Genomic DNA, 19,596 nt, shown 5'->3' on the forward strand with positions numbered 1-19,596 from the left:
TACTCCGCGAGGTGTTGCTGTATCTATTTTTTAAACCAGGTTTGCTGTTTATTTGAGCAATATGAGATTGAAGGAAGTTCCATGCAATAAGGGCTCTATATTATACTGTACGCTTTCTTGAATTTGTTCTCGATTTGTGGACTGTGAAAAGACCCCTGGTGCCATGTCTGGTGGGGTAAGTGTGTGCGTCAGAGCTGTGTGTAAATTGACTATGCAAACAATTTGGTATTTTCAACACATTGTTTCTTATAAAAAGAAGAAGTGATGTAGTCAGTCTCTCCTCAACTCTTAGCCAAAAGAGACTGGCAGCATAGTATTTATATCAGCCCTCTGATTACAATGAAGACCAAAACGTGCCGCTCTGTTCTAGACCAGCTGCAGCTTAACTAGGTCTTTCCTTGCAGTACTGGACCACACGACTGGACAAGAATCAAGATTAGACAAAACTAGAGCCTGCAGGACTTGCTTTTGGAGTGTGGTGTCAAACAAAAGCAGAGCATCTCTTTATTACAGCTAGACCTCTCTCCATTTTTACCACTATTGCATCTATATGTTTTGTCCATGACAGTTTACAATCTAAGGTAACGCCAAGTAATTTAGTCTCCTCAACTTGATCAACAGCCTCACCATTCATTACCAGATTCAGCTGAGGTCTAGAACTTAAGGAATGATTTGTACCAAATACAATGCTCTTAGTTTTAGTGATGTTCAGGACCAGTTTATTACTGGCCACCTATTCCAAAACTGACTGCAACTCTTTGTTAAGGGTTTCAGTGACTTCATTAGCTGTGTTTACCGATGCGTACATGGTTGAATCATCAGCATACATGGACACACATGCTTTGTTTAATGCCAGTGGCAGGTCATTGGTAAAAATAGAAAAGAGTAGAGGGCCTAGAGAGCTGCCCTGCAGAACACCATACTTTACATGTTTGACATTAGAGAAGCTTCCATTAAAGAAAACCCTCTGAGTTCTATTAGATAGATAGCTCTGAATCCATGATTGTTACCACTCAGCCACGGCCCTGCACCAAACGCTCTCTAAACACAGTCACATCAACCCAGTTCCAAACCAATCAACCAACTCCTTAGCCAGACTCTACATTAAGTCCCAATGGGCAGGGTATAGGTGTGGGTATGGGATGTGGCCAGGCCAGTACCTGTGAAGTCCAGGTAGTTAATGGAGTCAATGATGATGCCCACCAGGGGGAGGTAGAGAGTGGCCACCTTGGCCCGGACGTCAGGACGGGTACAGCGCTGGTCCAGGTCATGGGCACACAGCAGACTGTAGGTGGCGTTGATGGCCTTCTTCTGGACCTTACCCCTACACACACACACAATCTTATAAGCACACACACATCTTTTTGTTTGTGTCAGTGTGTAGTTGACAGACCCCTCACATTCCATGTCACAGTTTCCTGAGATTGTGGGCAGTGAGGTGTTGTGTGTGTGTGTGTGTACCAACCCCTCTGACTCCATGTCCAGTGCAGCGCTGAGCTCAGTGAGCAGTAGACCAGCGAGGTAGTGCTGCTGTTTAAACTCCTGGGACAGCTCAAACAGCCCCAGGATCCTCTGCTCCTGGAAACTACAGGAACTGGAGCTCTGCAGAGAGAGAGACGGGGGAGGAGAGAGAGAGAGGGAGAGACGGGGGAGGAGAGAGAGAGAGACGGGGGAGGAGAGAGAGAGAGAGAGAGACGGGGGAGGAGAGAGAGAGAGAGACGGGGGAGGAGAGAGAGAGAGAGACGGGGGAGGAGAGAGAGAGAGAGACGGGGGAGGAGAGAGAGAGAGACGGGGGAGGAGAGAGAGAGAGATGGGGGAGGAGAGGGAGACGGGGGAGGAGAGAGAGAGAGATGGGGGAGGAGAGGGAGACGGGGGAGGAGAGGGAGACGGGGGAGGAGAGGGAGACGGGGGAGTAGAGGGAGACGGGGGAGGAGAGAGAGACGGGGGAGGAGAGAGAGAGACGGGGAGGAGAGAGAGAGAGAGACGGGGAGGAGAGAGAGAGAGAGAGACGGGGAGGAGAGAGAGAGAGAGACGGGGAGGAGAGAGAGAGAGAGACGGGGAGGAAAGAGAGAGAGACGGGGGAGGAGAGAGAGAGAGAGAGACGGGGGAGGAGAGAGAGAGAGAGAGAGACGGGGGAGGAGAGAGAGAGAGAGAGACGGGGGAGGAGAGAGAGAGAGAGAGACGGGGGAGGAGAGAGAGAGAGAGAGACGGGGGAGGAGAGAGAGAGAGAGAGACGGGGGAGGAGAGAGAGAGAGAGAGACGGGGGAGGAGAGAGAGAGAGACGGGGGAGGAGAGAGAGAGAGACGGGGGAGGAGAGAGAGAGACGGGGGAGGAGAGAGAAAAAGAGAGAGACGAGGGAGAGAGAGACGGGAAAGGGAGACGGGTGAGAGAGAGAGACGGAGGAGAGAAAGGGAGATGGGTGAGAGAGAGAGAGAGAGACGGGTGAGAGTGAAAGAGAGAAAGAGGTTGGAATATAAAAGGAGAGAGAGTATTTAAAGCCAGAGAGAGAGAACCCACCTTACTTAAACATACTACACTATAACCTAAAATCCCAAAGCCAGGTGAGTGCTGGAGACTGGTCAATATGATTTTGACTGACATGCAAACTGACCTGTGAGGAGATGGATGGGCATGGAGAGACGGGTGCAGAGGCAGGGCTACTGAAGTAAAGACTGAGGTTGAGGTAGTGCTCGTGACTGCACAGGATACGCAGGAACTCCAATCGCATGCTAATCAGGGTTGGCATGGAAACGGTCTTTGTCGACATCTGGGGGGGGGGGGGGGGTAGGTTAAGGTCAGGTTAGGTTATTGACATGGGATATGGTCAGAGACAAATCAGAGTCTGGAATTGGTCACCTCCTTTGTAATTATGCAGTGCCAACATCCTTCATGTAACTACCATGTAACTACCATATTTTGTAGCGTCTTGTGGTTAGGGTAGTGTCTTATGGTTAGGGTAGTGTCTTATGGTTAGGATAGTGTCTTATGGTTAGGGTAGTGTCTTGTGGTTAGGGTAGTGTCTTATGGTTAGGGTAGCGTCTTGCTGTTAGGGTAGCGTCTTGCTGTTAGGGTAGCGTCTTGCTGTTAGGGTAGCGTCTTGCTGTTAGGGTAGCGTCTTGCTGTTAGGGTAGCGTCTTGCTGTTAGGGTAGCGTCTTGTGGTTAGGGTAGCGTCTTGTGGTTAGGGTAGCGTCTTGCTGTTAGGGTAGCGTCTTATGGTTAGGGTAGCGTCTTATGGTTAGGGTAGTGTCTTGCGGTTAGGGTAGCGTCTTGCGGTTAGGGTAGCGTCTTGCGGTTAGGGTAGCGTCTTGTGGTTAGGGTAGCGTCTTGTGGTTAGGGTAGCGTCTTATGGTTAGGGTAGCGTCTTGTGGTTAGGGTAGCGTCTTGTGGTTAGGGTAGCGTCTTGTGGTTAGGGTAGCGTATTGTGGTTAGGGTAGCGTCTTGCGGTTAGGGTAGTGTCTTGTGGTTAGGGTAGTGTCTTGTGGTTAGGGTAGTGTCTTGTGGTTAGGGTAGTGTCTTGTGGTTAGGGTAGTGTCTTGTGGTTAGGGTAGCGTCTTGCGGTTAGGGTAGTGTCTTGCGGTTAGGGTAGTGTCTTAGGGTTAGGGTAGTGTATTGTTGTAGTGACCTGGTTGCAGTAGTTTTTGACCAAGATGAAGACAAAGCCTCGGTCCATTAGAGACAGCAGGTCATACAGGAAGAAGGCCAGGCTGATGTTCACCTTCTCTGCCTGCTCCAACTCCTAACAACAAAAACAAACAAAAACATGATTTCAGTTAAAAACAGCCAATGGTCTCCTTAGAGACATCAGGATAAAAAATAAAAAGCAAACTGCATTAAGTGATGATTTGATAGATTGGGTCTCTGAAAAAGTGTTTGTAAGTTTACTAAAGGCTCATAATGACATCATTACTAACCTTCTGCTGTTTGACCAGGATGGTCCCTATCTCAGCAGTAACCACAGAGACGATGGTTGTGACATCATCTTTGAAGCGGTCTGAGAAGCGGCTCCTGCGAGGGACGTCCTGCTTCTCCAGCTGAGACACATGCTGGGCCATGCTCTTCACCTGGACGGACACACACACACACACACACACACACACACACACAATTAAGCTAAAAATGCTAGAGCTTCTTTGCCATTAAAGTAAATAGATAGTGTAGAAAACATTAGGAACATCTACTCTTTCCATGACAGACTGACCAGGTGAATCCAGGTGAAAGCTATGATCCCATATTGAAGTCACTTGTTAAATCGACTTCAAATCAGTGTAGATGAAGGGGAGGAGACAGGTTAAAGAAATATTTTGAGACATGGATTGTGTATGTGTTCCATTCAGACGGTAAATGGGCAAGACAAAATATTTAAGTGCCTTTGAACAGGGTATGGTAGTAGGTGCCAGGCGCACCGGTTTGAGTGTGTCAAGAACTACAACACTACTGGGTTTTTCACGCTCAACCGTTTTCTGTGTGTATTAACAATGGTCCACCACCCAAAGGACATCCAGACAACGGGAGGCCAGTGGTTGAAAACAGGTCATTGATGAAAGATGACAAGAGGTTGACATGAATTGTGCAGAGCAGCAGGCAGGCTACAGTTAGTCAACTGACAGTCCAGTACAACATTGGTTGAATGCACAACTTGTCATACCTTGACACGAATGGGGTATGTCAGAATGGGGTATGTCAGAATGGGGTATGTCATAATGGGGTATGGCAGAATGGGGTATGGTAGAATGGGGCATGTCAGAATGGGGCATGTCAGAATGGGGTATGTCAGAATGGGGTATGGCAGAATGGGGTATGGCAGAATGGGGTATGGCGGAATGGGGTATGTCAGAATGGGGTATGGCAGAATGGGGTATGGCAGAATGGGGTATGGCAGAATGGGGTATGGCAGAATGGGGTATGGCAGAATGGGGTATGGCAGCTGCGTTCCACATCTTTCAGCAGAAAGCCAAGAAAATGCGGTTGCAGTGGGCTAAGAAACTAAAACACTGGACAGTGGAAAATTAGAAAAACATTGCTGGATCATACTAGGGTATGGAGAAAACCACGAGTACGTGCATCCATCATGCCGCGTGTCAACATTACAGGCTGGTGGTGGTGTGATGGTGTGGGGTGTGTTTTCAGGGCATACATTGGGCCCCTGATAAAAGTGGAGCAACGTTTGAATGCCACAGGATATCTGAACATCATCGCCAATCAGGTGCATCCCTTTATGACAGCAGTGTATCCGTCTGCAAATACATTTTTTCAGTAGTATAATGCCCCAAGCCACAAGGCTAGGATTGTCCAGGAATGGTTCCACAAACATGACAGTGAATTCAGTTTACTGCAGTGGCCTGCCCAGTCACCAGATCTCAATCCAATTGATCATCTGTGGGATGAGATGGAACGAGCTGTTCAGAGTAGAGATCCACTACCAGCCAACTTGACACTACTGTAGGAAGCATTGGAGTCAACATGGGCCAGCATCCCTGTGGAACGCATTCGATACCTTGCAGAGTCCATGCCCTAATAAATTGAGGCTGTTCTGAGGGCAAAAGGGGATGCAACTCAATATTAGGAAGGCGTCCTAATGTTTGTACATTCAGAGTATATTGAACACACTCACCAACAGTTCAAAGAAGAACCAGGCATATTTATATGCGTTCTCTCTGCAGACTCCTGTGCTGACCACAATCTGTAGAGCCAACTCTTCATGGAACTGCTGTCAAAGGAGAAAAAGAGCCTTGGGTCACTACCACCACTAATACAGTAGTGTCTGGTAACCTACATGTAGAACACGGTGTACTACTTCAAAGGACCACATCAATCCTGGACTATCTCAGTGTTCTAGCGGATGACAACCTATACGTTAGAGAGAAAGAGAGATTAGAGAGAGGGAGAGAGACTCAGACAGACAGACAGACGTATTTACTGACTGAATGACGGACTGACTGCTGGTGCCACAGTCCTCAGTTCAACACAAACCAGAGTTAGTCAAATGCACTGTGACCCAGCCAGTGAAATCTGATACAGCATTTCAAAGGGTCTGGTCTTATTTGAACACGGCAAACACAAGAACAGCGCCTCAAAACAGAGTGATTTTGAAATGCGCACACACACACACACACACACACGTTTAATCTCTGTTAAATCTTTGTGACTGTGTAGACCCACAGTTCAATGCCATGTTCAGGTTCTATTTCACATACTCGTGTGGTTCGCTCTGACAGCAGAGAAATCCACATTATCTGTTACAGATTTAACATTTTACTGGCTGCCATGTAACATCCTACTTCGACATTTATAGAACATTCTACTCAGAATGCAAATGAGGATGTTATGGTCAGTGTTTGGCCAGTATGGGGCGGCAGGTAACCTAGTGGTTCTAGCGTTGGGCCAGTAACCGAAAGGTTGCTAGATCGAATCCCTGAGCTGACAAGGTAAAAATCTGTCATTCTGCCCCTGAACAAGGCAGTTAACCCACTGTTCCTAGGCCATCATTGTAAATAATAATTTGTTCTTAACTGACTTGCCTAGATAAAGAAAATATGGAAGATACTTTATGGAAGTCTACATGCTACAGTAGGTGATCTGGTCTGCTCAGTGCCACACTGCCCTCTGCTGGTGACTGTTGGCATCATAGAGGTGAATAAAGACATTTATTCCCGGGATCTTTCTGGTAAAAGTTACTTTTCTGTTGGAGGGCCGGGTCCCGCCCGTAGAGCTCTGAGGGTGGCTGCTCACATCCACATAGGTCGACATACGACTGCCTGGGTTGTTCTGGCCCTGAGGGAGAGGACAGCAACAACAAGGTGGTCATGAAGAATCTGACTCGACTATCTGGACTATTGTAGCTTCAGACACACAGAGACAAACAGATGTGGTGTTGGGTCCCAAATGGCACTCTGTTTCCTAAATAGTGCACTACCTTTGACCATGGTCCATGGGGAGCCATTTGGAAATCAGACATGGTTTTAGTTGGCCAAAACCAGTGAGTCTACACTACAGCTATAGACCCAGGGGATTTCAAAAAAAGCCTTGAAGGTACTGATGTGTTGTAAACCAACAAACAGTCAGAGGCTATGCTAGAGGATGTAGCTACAGTAACAACATGTGTTTGTGGCAGGCTCATGACAGAGGATGTTCATTGACTCTGTGTTTGTGGCAGGCTCATGACAGAGGATGTTCATTGACTCTGTCTTTAGTGTAGCAGTACCTTTTCCCACCTTTTTTAAAAGACGAGTAGAGATTCACAAGTTAAAGGGATACTTTGGGATTTTGGAATTGAAGCCTTTTATCTACTTCTCCAGAGTCCGATGAACTCGTGGATTTCATTTGTATGTCTGTGTGCAGTTTGAAGGAAGTTGCTCACTTAGCGCAATTACTAACTAGCTTTAAAGGAATGACTGGAAGTCTATGGTAACAGCTAGCATGCTCAGTGTCCTTTAAGAGGAGACAAAGTGTGAGCAGTGGACTCGGGATTTGAACATCCAATGTTACCCACACAACCACGACCCTGTATCTGTAGCAGTACCTTAGCTGACAGGATGTTTTTCACCTCTGTGTCTTCTGCACTGTGTGGGGCAGGGATGTCAGGGTTGCTGCTGCTCCGGAGCCGGGACTGCAGTAACATGGTTCCTACTGTGCTGGCCGAGGCCCGCCCCATAGTACTGTAGCGGCCCTCAGTGGGAGGTACCACACCCCCTGGACCTGGGCACACAGGGGAGAACCATGTCACTGGATGATTGACCTGAACGCCACACTTCACCTGCACACTGAAGGAGGTCATTAAGTTGAAACTTTCTGCAACATCGTTCTGCTTGCGGAGCCATCACACTATCTGGTTATCTTTATCCACAGGTGTTACGCACCAACCACACTTTTGGGAGAGCAACCTTGTCACTGGCATGATCTACCTGGTTACACGTTACCTTAGTTGCACAGATCTGCACTACTATAGCATTGTATTGATGTAATTACACAGTTCCCCTTCATTTCAGTGACTTCTGTTTCATGCAACATATCTACAGTTCGGGTGTTCAGCTGAGCACATTCCTGTAGCGCAAATACCACTATGTCCATTCTCTTCACAAGTTAGACTGTCCATACAGTCACATCACCATGACAACGTGTCCGGTGGTTCCTTCCTACCTGTGTTAAGGAGCTCATTGGAGTCAGGCAGACGGAACACCCAGTACAGGTATGTTGCTAAGAGACCGTTCCTGCCCTGCTGGTCCCTGGCCAACTCCTGGCTGTTGTGGAGACTGTTGACGATTGACACCACTGACTCAAACGCTATCTGGGCCAGGTTGGCTAGGAAATAAAACACACACACAGTTAGTTACAACAAAACACATCTCAAACATATCAGGTCACACTACTTGTCTGTCTGAAAGCCCTGGTGACATGTCCCTATAGATACCCGTCTGTCTGAAAGCCCTGGTGACATGTCCCTATAGATGCCCTTCTGTCTGAAAGCCCTGGTGACATGTCCCTATAGATACCCGTCTGTCTGAAAGCCCTGGTGACATGTCCCTATAGGTACCTGTTTGCCCAGCGATGACCATGGGCTGCATGATGAGGGTGAACAGTTTATCTAAGACCAGATGGAGGTAGAGGACCAGAGGTTCTAGTCTGGAGGACGACAGGGAGATGATGCTCAGCTTCAGCTCATGCTCCAGCTTGTTCTCCGGAATCTTCTCTTCCCGAACCCGGAGAGGGAATGTCACTCCACCCTCCAGGGCATGGCACAATGTGAAGAAACGCTCCAAGTGGTTGTCCTGGGGAGGGGGAGGTGTAAACAAATGACTACATAGTGTGTGTGTGTGTGTGTGTGTGTGTGTGTTAGACTTACCTGTGTGTGTACTGAGGACACAGCCTGTATCTCCAGGTTAAAAACTCCTTTGTGACTTTCCATCCACTTGACTGGAGGAACCTGAGGGGTAATCCTCTGCAGAGAGAAAGATTGGCATATTAAGAACCTGAGGGAGAATGTTCTGCAGAGAGAAAGGTTGGCATATTAAGAACCTGAGGGAGAATGTTCTGCAGAGAGAAAGATTGGCATATTAAGAACCTGAGGGAGAATGTTCTGCAAAGAGAAAGATTGGCATATTAAGAACCTGAGGGAGAATGTTCTGCAGAGAGAAAGATTGGCATATTAAGAACCTGAGGGAGAATGTTCTGCAGAGAGAAAGATTGGCATATTAAGAACCTGAGGGAGAATGTTCTGCAGAGAGAGAGGGAATGTTCTGCAGAGAGAAAGATTGGCATATTAAGAACCTGAGGGAGAATGTTCTGCAGAGAGAAAGATTGGCATATTAAGAACCTGAGGGAGAATGTTCTGCAGAGAGAGAGGGAATGTTCTGCAGAGAGATGGGGAATGTTCTGCAGAGAGAGAGGGGGAATGTTCTGCAGAGAGAGAGGGGGAATGTTCTGCAGAGAGAGAGGGGGAATGTTCTGCAGAGAGAGAGGGGGAATGTTCTGCAGAGAGAGGGGAAATGTTCTGCAGAGAGAGAGGGGGAATGTTCTGCAGAGAGAGAGGGGGAATGTTCTGCAGAGAGAGGGGGAATGTTCTACAGAGAGAGAGGGGGAATGTTCTGCAGAGAGAGAGGGGGAATGTTCTGCAGAGAGAGGGAGAATGTTCTGCAGAGAGAGAGGGAATCTTCTGCTGAGAGAGGGAATCTTCTGCAGAGAGAGAGGGAATCTTCTGCAGAGAGAGAGAGAATGTTCTGCAGAGAGAGAGGGGGAATGTTCTGCAGAGAGAGGGGGAATGTTCTGCAGAGAGAGGGGGAATGTTCTGCAGAGAGAGGGGGAATGTTCTGCAGAGAGAGAGGGAATGTTCTGCAGAGAGAGAGGGAATGTTCTGCAGAGAGAAAGATTGGCATATTAAGAACCTGAGGGAGAATGTTCTGCAGAGAGAAAGATTGGCATATTAAGAACCTGAGGGAGAATGTTCTGCAGAGAGAGAGGGAATGTTCTGCAGAGAGAGGGGGAATGTTCTGCAGAGAGAGAGGGGGAATGTTCTGCAGAGAGAGAGGGGGAATGTTCTGCAGAGAGAGAGGGGGAATGTTCTGCAGAGAGAGAGGGGGAATGTTCTGCAGAGAGAGGGGAAATGTTCTGCAGAGAGAGAGGGGGAATGTTCTGCAGAGAGAGAGGGGGAATGTTCTGCAGAGAGAGGGGGAATGTTCTACAGAGAGAGAGGGGGAATGTTCTGCAGAGAGAGAGGGGGAATGTTCTGCAGAGAGAGGGAGAATGTTCTGCAGAGAGAGAGGGAATCTTCTGCTGAGAGAGGGAATCTTCTGCAGAGAGAGAGGGAATCTTCTGCAGAGAGAGAGAGAATGTTCTGCAGAGAGAGAGGGGGAATGTTCTGCAGATAGAGGGGGAATGTTCTGCAGAGAGAGGGGGAATGTTCTGCAGAGAGAGGGGGAATGTTCTGCAGAGAGAGAGGGAATGTTCTGCAGAGAGAGAGGGAATGTTCTGCAGAGAGAGGGGGAATGTTCTGCAGAGAGAGGGCGAATGTTCTGCAGAGAGAGGGCGAATGTTCTGCAGAGAGAGGGCGAATGTTCTGCAGAGAGAGGGGGAATGTTCTGCAGAGAGAGGGGGAATGTTCTGCAGAGAGAGGGGGAATGTTCTGCAGAGAGAGAGGGAATGTTCTGCAGAGAGAGAGGGAATGTTCTGCAGAGAGAGAGGGAATGTTCTGCAGAGAGAGAGGGAATGTTCTGCAGAGAGAGGGAATGTTCTGCAGAGAGAGGGGGAATGTTCTGCAGAGAGAGGGGGAATGTTCTGCAGAGAGAGGGCGAATGTTCTGCAGAGAGAGGGGGAATGTTCTGCAGAGAGAGGGCGAATGTTCTGCAGAGAGAGGGGGAATGTTCTGCAGAGATATCATGTCTGTTGCCATCTAAACCCAATCAATAAATCAGTACATCAACAAATGAATTAAAGGTACATGAAAGTGATATTTTCTGCCACTCCACTCTTAACATTTTTGTGATACAACTTATGTTAAACTGTTGTCTGGAGAAGTGAAATGGCCAAATGAATGTTACCTCAGGTGAGTGCAGTGAGTAGTTGACAGGCAATCTGTCCAGGGCGATAGGGAGGCAGTACTGACCAGTCTGTAGTCTGTCAGTACTCAGTATAGGCAGCCACTATAGTACACAGGGGAATAGACAGAAGATCAGCCACAGCAAACATTGACAACGGGCAAATACATACAGGGGGGGACGCATCTACCTCCCCACATCATTGAGAAGAATCACTTACTAGTATATTGATCATAAATAACCAGCACCATGTTCAGTAGAGTATCTTCACGTTCAGATGAGACCAGGACCCATATTCATAAAGGCAGGGTTTACACAGGCAGCCTAATTATTTTGTCAATCATTGGTCTTTTGACCAATCAGATTAGATTACACAGGCAGCCCCATTCTGGTCTTTCGCCCAAATATTAGCAAATAAATGCCGCCATTATGTCTCAGAGTTGGAGTGCTGCTCTAGGATTAGTTTAGGATTTTAGATCACAATGAATAAGATTGCTTGGACAGGGCAAACCTGATCCTAGATCAGCACTCCTACTGTGAGGCACTTTATGAATATAGGCCCAGGTGAGACCAGGCATGAGGGGTCAGACTTACAGAGTAACCTATGAGTGTCTCACTGGCTCCAGTCTGGTTCTGTTTCTGTTGACAGCTGATGTGGTAGAATGTGAACAGCAGGTGGTGTCTCTCAGTCAGCCTGGCAGGCAGAGCCATCTTCACCTCCTCATAGAAGTCTGGAGACCTGAGGCACAGTCACATAGGACAGAGGTCAGAGACAACACAAAAAAAAGGTTAGATTGTTATATTAGAAAATGTAGCATGTTATGCCGTAGTTGTGTTATTGTAATTTAGCATGTAGTATTTAAAATAGCATCCACTTGCTTGTTATGGTACGTGACTGGGGTGTATACTTCCTGCACAAACTCAGGACCATTCGATTTTCCAAAAATGACCTACGAGGAAAAAGAAAGCAGAGTAAACTCAATGAAACCATGTTGTACAATGTCACAGCAACATGGGTGAACACTGTGTGTGTGTGTGTGTGTGTGTGTGTGTGTGTGTGTGTGTGTGTGTGTGTGTGTGTGTGTGAGAAACTCACAGGCATCAGACAGCTGGGGTCTTCTCCACTCATAAACTGGATTTTAATAGTGATATTCCTTCCTCCTGAAGTCAGCCTGTTGACAAAGTTGAGTCGCTGGGGGTATACATAGAGCAGGTTCCTGGAGAGAGAGGGAAAGGGAGGGAAAAGGGAGAGAGAAGAGAGACAAAGGGAGGGAGAGAGATGGTTATTTTTCTGTTTACAGCACTGCATACTCAAATGACTTCCTAATGATGAAAGGAATGATGTGGTCACTGTAGAGAGTACCAGGTGAGGACAAACTCCACCTCTCCTTCCTCCCAAAGTATGCACTTGTTCACTTCCCTTCACTGATTCGAAAACAAAATGACTGGTATACGAAATATGGTGGAAACTCCCACTAGTTCATGCCTCCACAAATCAGCAGCCCAAGCCCTAAGTATAGCCTGGTAAACGTCAGTGCCCAGAGTTCTTCCTGGTCAGGTGGTCAGGATATGACCATCTTCTATCAGCACCACAACTCCTATTCAGAGTTAGATGAAACACATCCATACTACACCACTAGATGGCACCTGGTGAAGCTAACAAATGCATGATATTACACAATATACCACGTGGGCCTGAAAACTAGTCTTACCAATGAACCAGATGTGGTGTGAACATTAGTGTGAGATTAAAAACTATGTAACAATGTAGTCATCTGTCCCGAGACAGGAGACACACTCTTAGCCTGTGTCCCAAACGGCACCCTGTTCCCTATATAGTGGACTACTTTTGAACAGAGCCCTATAGGTAATAGGGTGCCATTTGGGACACAGTGTTCATCTAGTGAGCAGTGAGGAGGAAGGAGTGAAATGTTGACAGCATTGGGGGTTGTGTCAGGTCAGACTGGTTGTAGAAGTCCCAGCAAACCTGTTCACGATGTTCATTGATGGAAAATAGAAGGCCTGAAGCTACAGTATGTGCTGTGTTAAATACCTTCATGACTGTCTAACATGTGTAAAGCTCACATGAAGGGACATGTGCACATGGTGCTTAGCATGGAGACAGATACTACACTAGTAAGTCATGAACCTGGCCAACCTGTTTACACTGCTTGAAGCTATGTGCTATGGTAAATCCATGCAGTCAAACTAAAGCTTTGAGGAGAATATGCAGAATATGCAATATTCAAAAGGTGGTTTCAGGAGAATTGAGTGAGTGTACTAACCTGTAAATGCTTTTGTGCAGTCTGTGTGTGGTATGCATCGACACATGTGTGTGTGCTCACCTGTAAGTGCTGTGTGGAACATAGACCTCGCTGGAGGGGAACTCCAACACCTCTTTGACAGGTCGGACGTTCTTCTCAGCCAGTGGTTTGACTGGGATCAGCTCAGTAGACAGACAGGCCACTGGGTTGTCATGGACCGGAGTCACATCTAGTCTTATTGTACCTAAAATACATCAAGTCAAATACAGTCTGAAACTATGTTCATTCAGAATTATTCCAAAGTAGGTAAATATGAGAAAGTTTTCAGTCCCACAGGTTTTCACCACTATAAGCAATTGATTTCTGAATTGTACAAAATAGCATATTCAGCTAATTTAAATGCATGAAGTCACTTAAACACATAAACCCAGATAAAACAGACACTTGTTCTTAGAAATGGGACATTCTAGTCACTATGGAATGAAACAGCACACAGACAGCCAGGTCTTGCTGTGTGGTTGAATAGCGGATCACCTGGTATGGTTTTAATTCTTCTCTGCAGGGATGAGAACTTCTTGATGTCTGCCAGGAACTTAAACAAGTCCTCATCACTCAGACGGTCCCCCTCCTTAAACAAAGCAGGGTCCAGTTTAGTCAAATGAACATGTCTTTGTGTACAAGATACAGTAAAATAATGTCTCTGAACACCTCAGAATTAAACATTGTGAATTTGTAGTGTTGCACAGCAGACTTCTTTCCTCTTTTCCATCAACTTCATAGGAAGGTGACATATTGAGCAGTGCAACGAACTGTTGTTATGAGATCAACTCTCCACAGTTGCTAGTAGGAAGGAAAAATGCACCCTTGTTGGAGAATGTATGGTATGTCTCTATGATACCTGGCCAGGTCTTATCAGGTGTCTGCTCTGTGGAATGAAAGAATGCCTTGTCTCGAGGCGATATCCACAAGGTTAAGCATTCTCTAAGACATTCTCTGTCTAAGAGATTCTCTGTCTAAGAGATTCTCTGAGCTTAGTGATGCTTATGTCGCTGGATCAATGTTTATATTGTAGAGTGTGTTGTTTTCTCTAGTGCATGTGGTCAGACCTGCTTGCAGAAGGTGCTGATGGTGATGGTAGCAGGTTTGAAGGCAGACATGTTACACTGGTCTTCCATGGTACCGAACCTCTCTGAGTTCCTCCTGGGCAACTGACCTCTCTTTTCCAGACTGCTGGATTTACCTGGATAGGGGAGGAGAGGTCAGTCAAGTCAGGTACAGAAAAGTAAAGTAAGATTCAAAAAGCCTTGGGCGCTAGAGTTAACCAGCTTATCACACACACACGCACACACACACACACACACACACCGTTGAGGCTGTCAGAGTCGGTGGCGTCTCGGTCCAGTGTGGCGGTGCTGATGACGTTCATGATGTTGACTGTAGCCCAGGCAAAGGGCATGCGGTAGCGACCAAGTCTCTGACAGAACATCTCAGACTGATTACGCAGCTTCTCCAGCTTCTCCTTGTTCTGACCCAGGGAACCACACAGAACCACAATTAGAACCTATAGCTCTGTGTCTGTGTGTGTGTGTGTGTGTGTGTGTCATCATGGCACTCTACCTTTGCTGAGTCCGTCTCCTTCATGACCATGTATGGTTCCGCACAGTCACTGATCTCTCCCTGCTGCAGCACCTTCTCTATCTGAAACACAGCCAGGACACAGAGGTACATCACTCTGAAACACAGCCAGGACACAGAGGTACATCACTCTGAAACACAGCCAGGACAGAGAGGTACATCACTCTGAAACACAGCCAGGACACAGAGGTACATCACTCTGAAACACAGCCAGGACACAGAGGTACATCACTCTGAAACACAGCCAGGACACAGAGGTACAACACTCTGAAACACAGCCAGGACACAGAGGTGTCCAAGCTAATACTGTACACAGGGATCTATGGAGAGTTGCCTACTGTATGCTACGTTACCTACAGATTGATAGGGGCACCATAGGTAATATGTGTGAGGAGGTAGACACGTCAGGGCTGTCAAGTCTGTGGGTTCAATTCCAGCTGGGGCCAACCATATGAAAATGTATGCAGGCAGTACACTACTGTTAAGTCACTTTGGATAAAAGCTTCTATTAAAATGGCATATATTTAGTTCTATAGTGTTCACCATATTGACCAGCAACTGTAGATACTGTAGGTGCCGTACAGACGTGTGTATTACCTGAACAAGCAAGTACTGCAGATAGGTGCAGGTAGGTGAGATGGATATCCTACCTTGATGACCAGGTAGATGTCTGGGGAGGGGTATGTGATGGAGAAGATGGCTGCTCGGGAGAGGGTGGAGTGGTCCGTCTGTGGCGTGTGGGGTTTCAGGAACCCTTTAAACTGGTCTGAGTTCAGATCACAGTAGAAGTTCTCGGATATCTGAGGAAGTCAAACAGAGAGGGTCAGCGTTAGAGTTCACCTTAGTGGTGGATTACATGAGTGTCCCTTCATCTCATGGTAGATAATATGGCTGGAGAGGCACCAACCGGAAAAAAATTACAGAAATAGTGGAGAGACTACCTGAACTTGTCCAACAAGAAACGCTCATTTACAATTTCCATTGCAAGCGCAATGGTGTGCCCTAATGAACTAATTCCCGTATAGGAATTAGTATAGGGACACAGGCCTTTTTCCTCATCCTACGTTCCAGCTGGTTTGTGTCCGACAGGCTTCTGACCCATGTTATATTAGAGACTGGTCACCATACAGAGTGCTGTTGAACCCAGTCCCTCACCCAGCTGAGAGCTCTACTCTAAATCACCATCACACAGACAGTACACTGGCCCTACTGTAATACCACACAGACCGTAGTCTGTCCCTACTGTAATACCACACAGACAGTACTCTGTCCCTACTGTTATACCACACAGACAGTAGTCTGTCCCTACTGTAATACCACAGACCGTAGTCTGTCTCTACTGTAATACCACACAGACCATACACTGTCCCTACTGTAATACCCCACAGACCGTAGTCTGTCCCTACTGTAATATCCCACAGACCGTACTCTGTCCCTACTGTAAAACCACACAGACCGTACTCTGTCCCTACTGTAAAACCACACAGACCGTAGTCTGTCCCTACTGTAATACCACGCAGACCGTAGTCTGTCCCTACTGTAATACCACGCAGACAGTAGTCTGTCCCTACTGTAATACCACACAGACAGTAGTCTGTCCCTACTGTAATACCACGCAGACAGTAGTCTGTCCCTACTGTAATACCACACAGACAGTAGTCTGTCCCTACTGTAATACCACGCAGACAGTAGTCTGTCCCTACTGTAATACCACGCAGACAGTAGTCTGTCCCTACTGTAATACCACGCAGACAGTAGTCTGTCTCTACTGTAATACCACGCAGACAGTAGTCTGTCTCTACTGTAATACCACGCAGACAGTAGTCTTTCCCTACTGTAATACCACGCAGACAGTAGTCTGTCCCTACTGTAATACCACGCAGACAGTAGTCTGTCCCTACTGTAATATCACACAGACAGTAGTCTGTCTCTACTGTAATACCACACAGACAGTACTCTGTCCCTACTGTAATACCACACAGACAGTAGTCTGGCTCTACTGTAATACCACACAGACAGTACTCTGGCTCTACTGTAATACCACACAGACAGTAGTCTGTCTCTACTGTAATACCACGCAGACAGTAGTCTGTCCCTACTGTAATACCACACAGACAGTAGTCTGTCTCTACTGTAATACCACGCAGACAGTAGTCTGTCCCTACTGTAATACCACGCAGACAGTAGTCTGTACCTACTGTAATACCACGCAGACAGTAGTCTGTCCCTACTGTAATACCACGCAGACAGTAGTCTGTCCCTACTGTAATACCACGCAGACAGTAGTCTGTCCCTACTGTAATACAACACAGACAGTAGTCTGTCCCTACTGTAATACCACACAGACAGTAGTCTGTCCCTACTGTAATACCACACAGACAGTAGTCTGTCCCTACTGTAATACCACGCAGACAGTAGTCTGTCCCTACTGTAATACCACGCAGACAGTAGTCTGTCCCTACTGTAATACCACGCAGACAGTAGTCTGTCCCTACTGTAATATCACACAGACAGTACTCTGGCTCTACTGTAATACCACACAGACAGTAGTCTGTCCCTACTGTAATACCACACAGACAGTAGTCTGTCCCTACTGTAATACCACACAGACCGTAGTCTGTCCCTACTGTAATATCACACAGACAGTAGTCTGTCCCTACTGTAATACCACACAGACAGTAGTCTGTCCCTACTGTAATATCACACAGACAGTAGTCTGTCCCTACTGTAATATCACACAGACAGTAGTCTGGCTCTACTGTAATACCACACAGACAGTAGTCTGTCCCTACTGTAATACCACACAGACAGTACTCTGGCTCTACTGTAATACCACACAGACAGTAGTCTGTCCCTACTGTAATATCACACAGACAGTAGTCTGTCCCTACTGTAATACCACACAGACAGTACGCTGGCTCTACTGTAATACCACACAGACAGTACTCTGGCTCTACTGTAATACCACACAGACAGTAGTCTGTCCCTACTGTAATACCACACAGACAGTAGTCTGTCCCTACTGTAATATCACACAGACAGTAGTCTGTCCCTACTGTAATACCACACAGACAGTAGTCTGTCCCTACTGTAATACCACACAGACAGTAGTCTGTCCCTACTGTAATACCACACAGACAGTAGTCTGTCTCTACTGTAATACCACACAGACAGTAGTCTGTCCCTACTGTAATACCACACAGACAGTAGTCTGTCCCTACTGTAATACCACACAGACAGTAGTCTGTCCCTACTGTAATACCACACAGACAGTAGTCTGTCCCTACTGTAATACCACACAGACAGTAGTCTGTCTCTACTGTAATACCACACAGACAGTAGTCTGTCTCTACTGTAATACCACACAGACAGTAGTCTGTCCCTACTGTAATACCACACAGACAGTAGTCTGTCCCTACTGTAATACCACACAGACAGTAGTCTGTCCCTACTGTAATACCACACAGACAGTAGTCTGTCCCTACTGTAATACCACACAGACAGTAGTCTGTCTCTACTGTAATACCACACAGACAGTAGTCTGTCCCTACTGTAATACCACACAGACAGTACTCTGGCTCTACTGTAATACCACACAGACAGTACTCTGGCTCTACTGTAATACCACACAGACAGTAGTCTGTCCCTACTGTAATACCACACAGACAGTAGTCTGTCTCTACTGTAATACCACACAGACAGTAGTCTGTCCCTACTGTAATACCACACAGACAGTAGTCTGTCCCTACTGTAATACCACACAGACAGTAGTCTGTCCCTACTGTAATACCACGCAGACATTAGTCTGTCCCTACTGTAATACCACGCAGACAGTAGTCTGTCCCTACTGTTATACCACGCAGACAGTAGTCTGTCTCTACTGTAATACCACGCAGACAGTAGTCTGTCTCTACTGTAATACCACACAGACAGTAGTCTGTCCCTACTGTAATACCACACAGACAGTAGTCTGTCCCTACTGTAATACCACACAGACAGTAGTCTGTCCCTACTGTAATACCACACAGACAGTAGTCTGTCCCTACTGTAATACCACACAGACAGTAGTCTGTCCCTACTGTAATACCACACAGACAGTAGTCTGTCCCTACTGTAATACCACACAGACAGTAGTCTGTCTCTACTGTAATACCACACAGACAGTAGTCTGTCTCTACTGTAATACCACACAGACAGTAGTCTGTCCCTATTGTAATACCACACAGACAGTAGTCTGTCCCTACTGTAATATCACACAGACAGTAGTCTGTCCCTACTGTAATACCACACAGACAGTAGTCTGTCCCTACTGTAATACCACACAGACAGTAGTCTGTCTCTACTGTAATACCACACAGACAGTAGTCTGTCCCTACTGTAATACCACACAGACAGTAGTCTGTCTCTACTGTAATACCACACAGACAGTAGTCTGTCCCTACTGTAATACCACACAGACAGTAGTCTGTCCCTACTGTAATACCACACAGACAGTAGTCTGTCCCTACTGTAATACCACACAGACAGTAGTCTGTCCCTACTGTAATACCACACAGACAGTAGTCTGTCTCTACTGTAATACCACACAGACAGTAGTCTGTCCCTACTGTAATACCACACAGACAGTAGTCTGTCCCTACTGTAATACCACACAGACAGTAGTCTGTCC

General features: G+C 46.8%; 1 protein-coding gene across 2 annotated transcripts in view; it reads right to left on the minus strand.

Annotated features, from left to right (window-relative positions):
* Positions 1–19,596, minus strand: part of LOC139389344 (dedicator of cytokinesis protein 8-like) — an 88,958-nt gene that overhangs the window by 19,924 nt on the left and 49,438 nt on the right. For both annotated transcript variants that reach the window (XM_071136019.1, XM_071136020.1), the window contains 21 exons: positions 15,578–15,727; positions 14,910–14,990; positions 14,658–14,817; positions 14,399–14,532; positions 13,827–13,920; positions 13,374–13,536; positions 12,125–12,245; positions 11,908–11,978; positions 11,623–11,767; positions 11,032–11,133; positions 8,841–8,936; positions 8,532–8,766; positions 8,138–8,299; positions 7,521–7,696; positions 6,677–6,772; positions 5,613–5,708; positions 3,913–4,062; positions 3,624–3,737; positions 2,612–2,767; positions 1,466–1,602; positions 1,161–1,324 (listed from right to left, as the gene is read on the minus strand). In XM_071136019.1, the coding sequence (XP_070992120.1) occupies positions 1,161–1,324; positions 1,466–1,602; positions 2,612–2,767; positions 3,624–3,737; positions 3,913–4,062; positions 5,613–5,708; positions 6,677–6,772; positions 7,521–7,696; positions 8,138–8,299; positions 8,532–8,766; positions 8,841–8,936; positions 11,032–11,133; positions 11,623–11,767; positions 11,908–11,978; positions 12,125–12,245; positions 13,374–13,536; positions 13,827–13,920; positions 14,399–14,532; positions 14,658–14,817; positions 14,910–14,990; positions 15,578–15,727 (2,803 nt within the window). The remainder of the gene's footprint in view (positions 1–1,160; positions 1,325–1,465; positions 1,603–2,611; positions 2,768–3,623; positions 3,738–3,912; positions 4,063–5,612; positions 5,709–6,676; positions 6,773–7,520; positions 7,697–8,137; positions 8,300–8,531; positions 8,767–8,840; positions 8,937–11,031; positions 11,134–11,622; positions 11,768–11,907; positions 11,979–12,124; positions 12,246–13,373; positions 13,537–13,826; positions 13,921–14,398; positions 14,533–14,657; positions 14,818–14,909; positions 14,991–15,577; positions 15,728–19,596) is intronic.

The sequence above is a fragment of the Oncorhynchus clarkii genome, chromosome 30 (assembly GCF_045791955.1).
Source record: "Oncorhynchus clarkii lewisi isolate Uvic-CL-2024 chromosome 30, UVic_Ocla_1.0, whole genome shotgun sequence".
Lineage (NCBI taxonomy): Eukaryota > Metazoa > Chordata > Actinopteri > Salmoniformes > Salmonidae > Oncorhynchus > Oncorhynchus clarkii.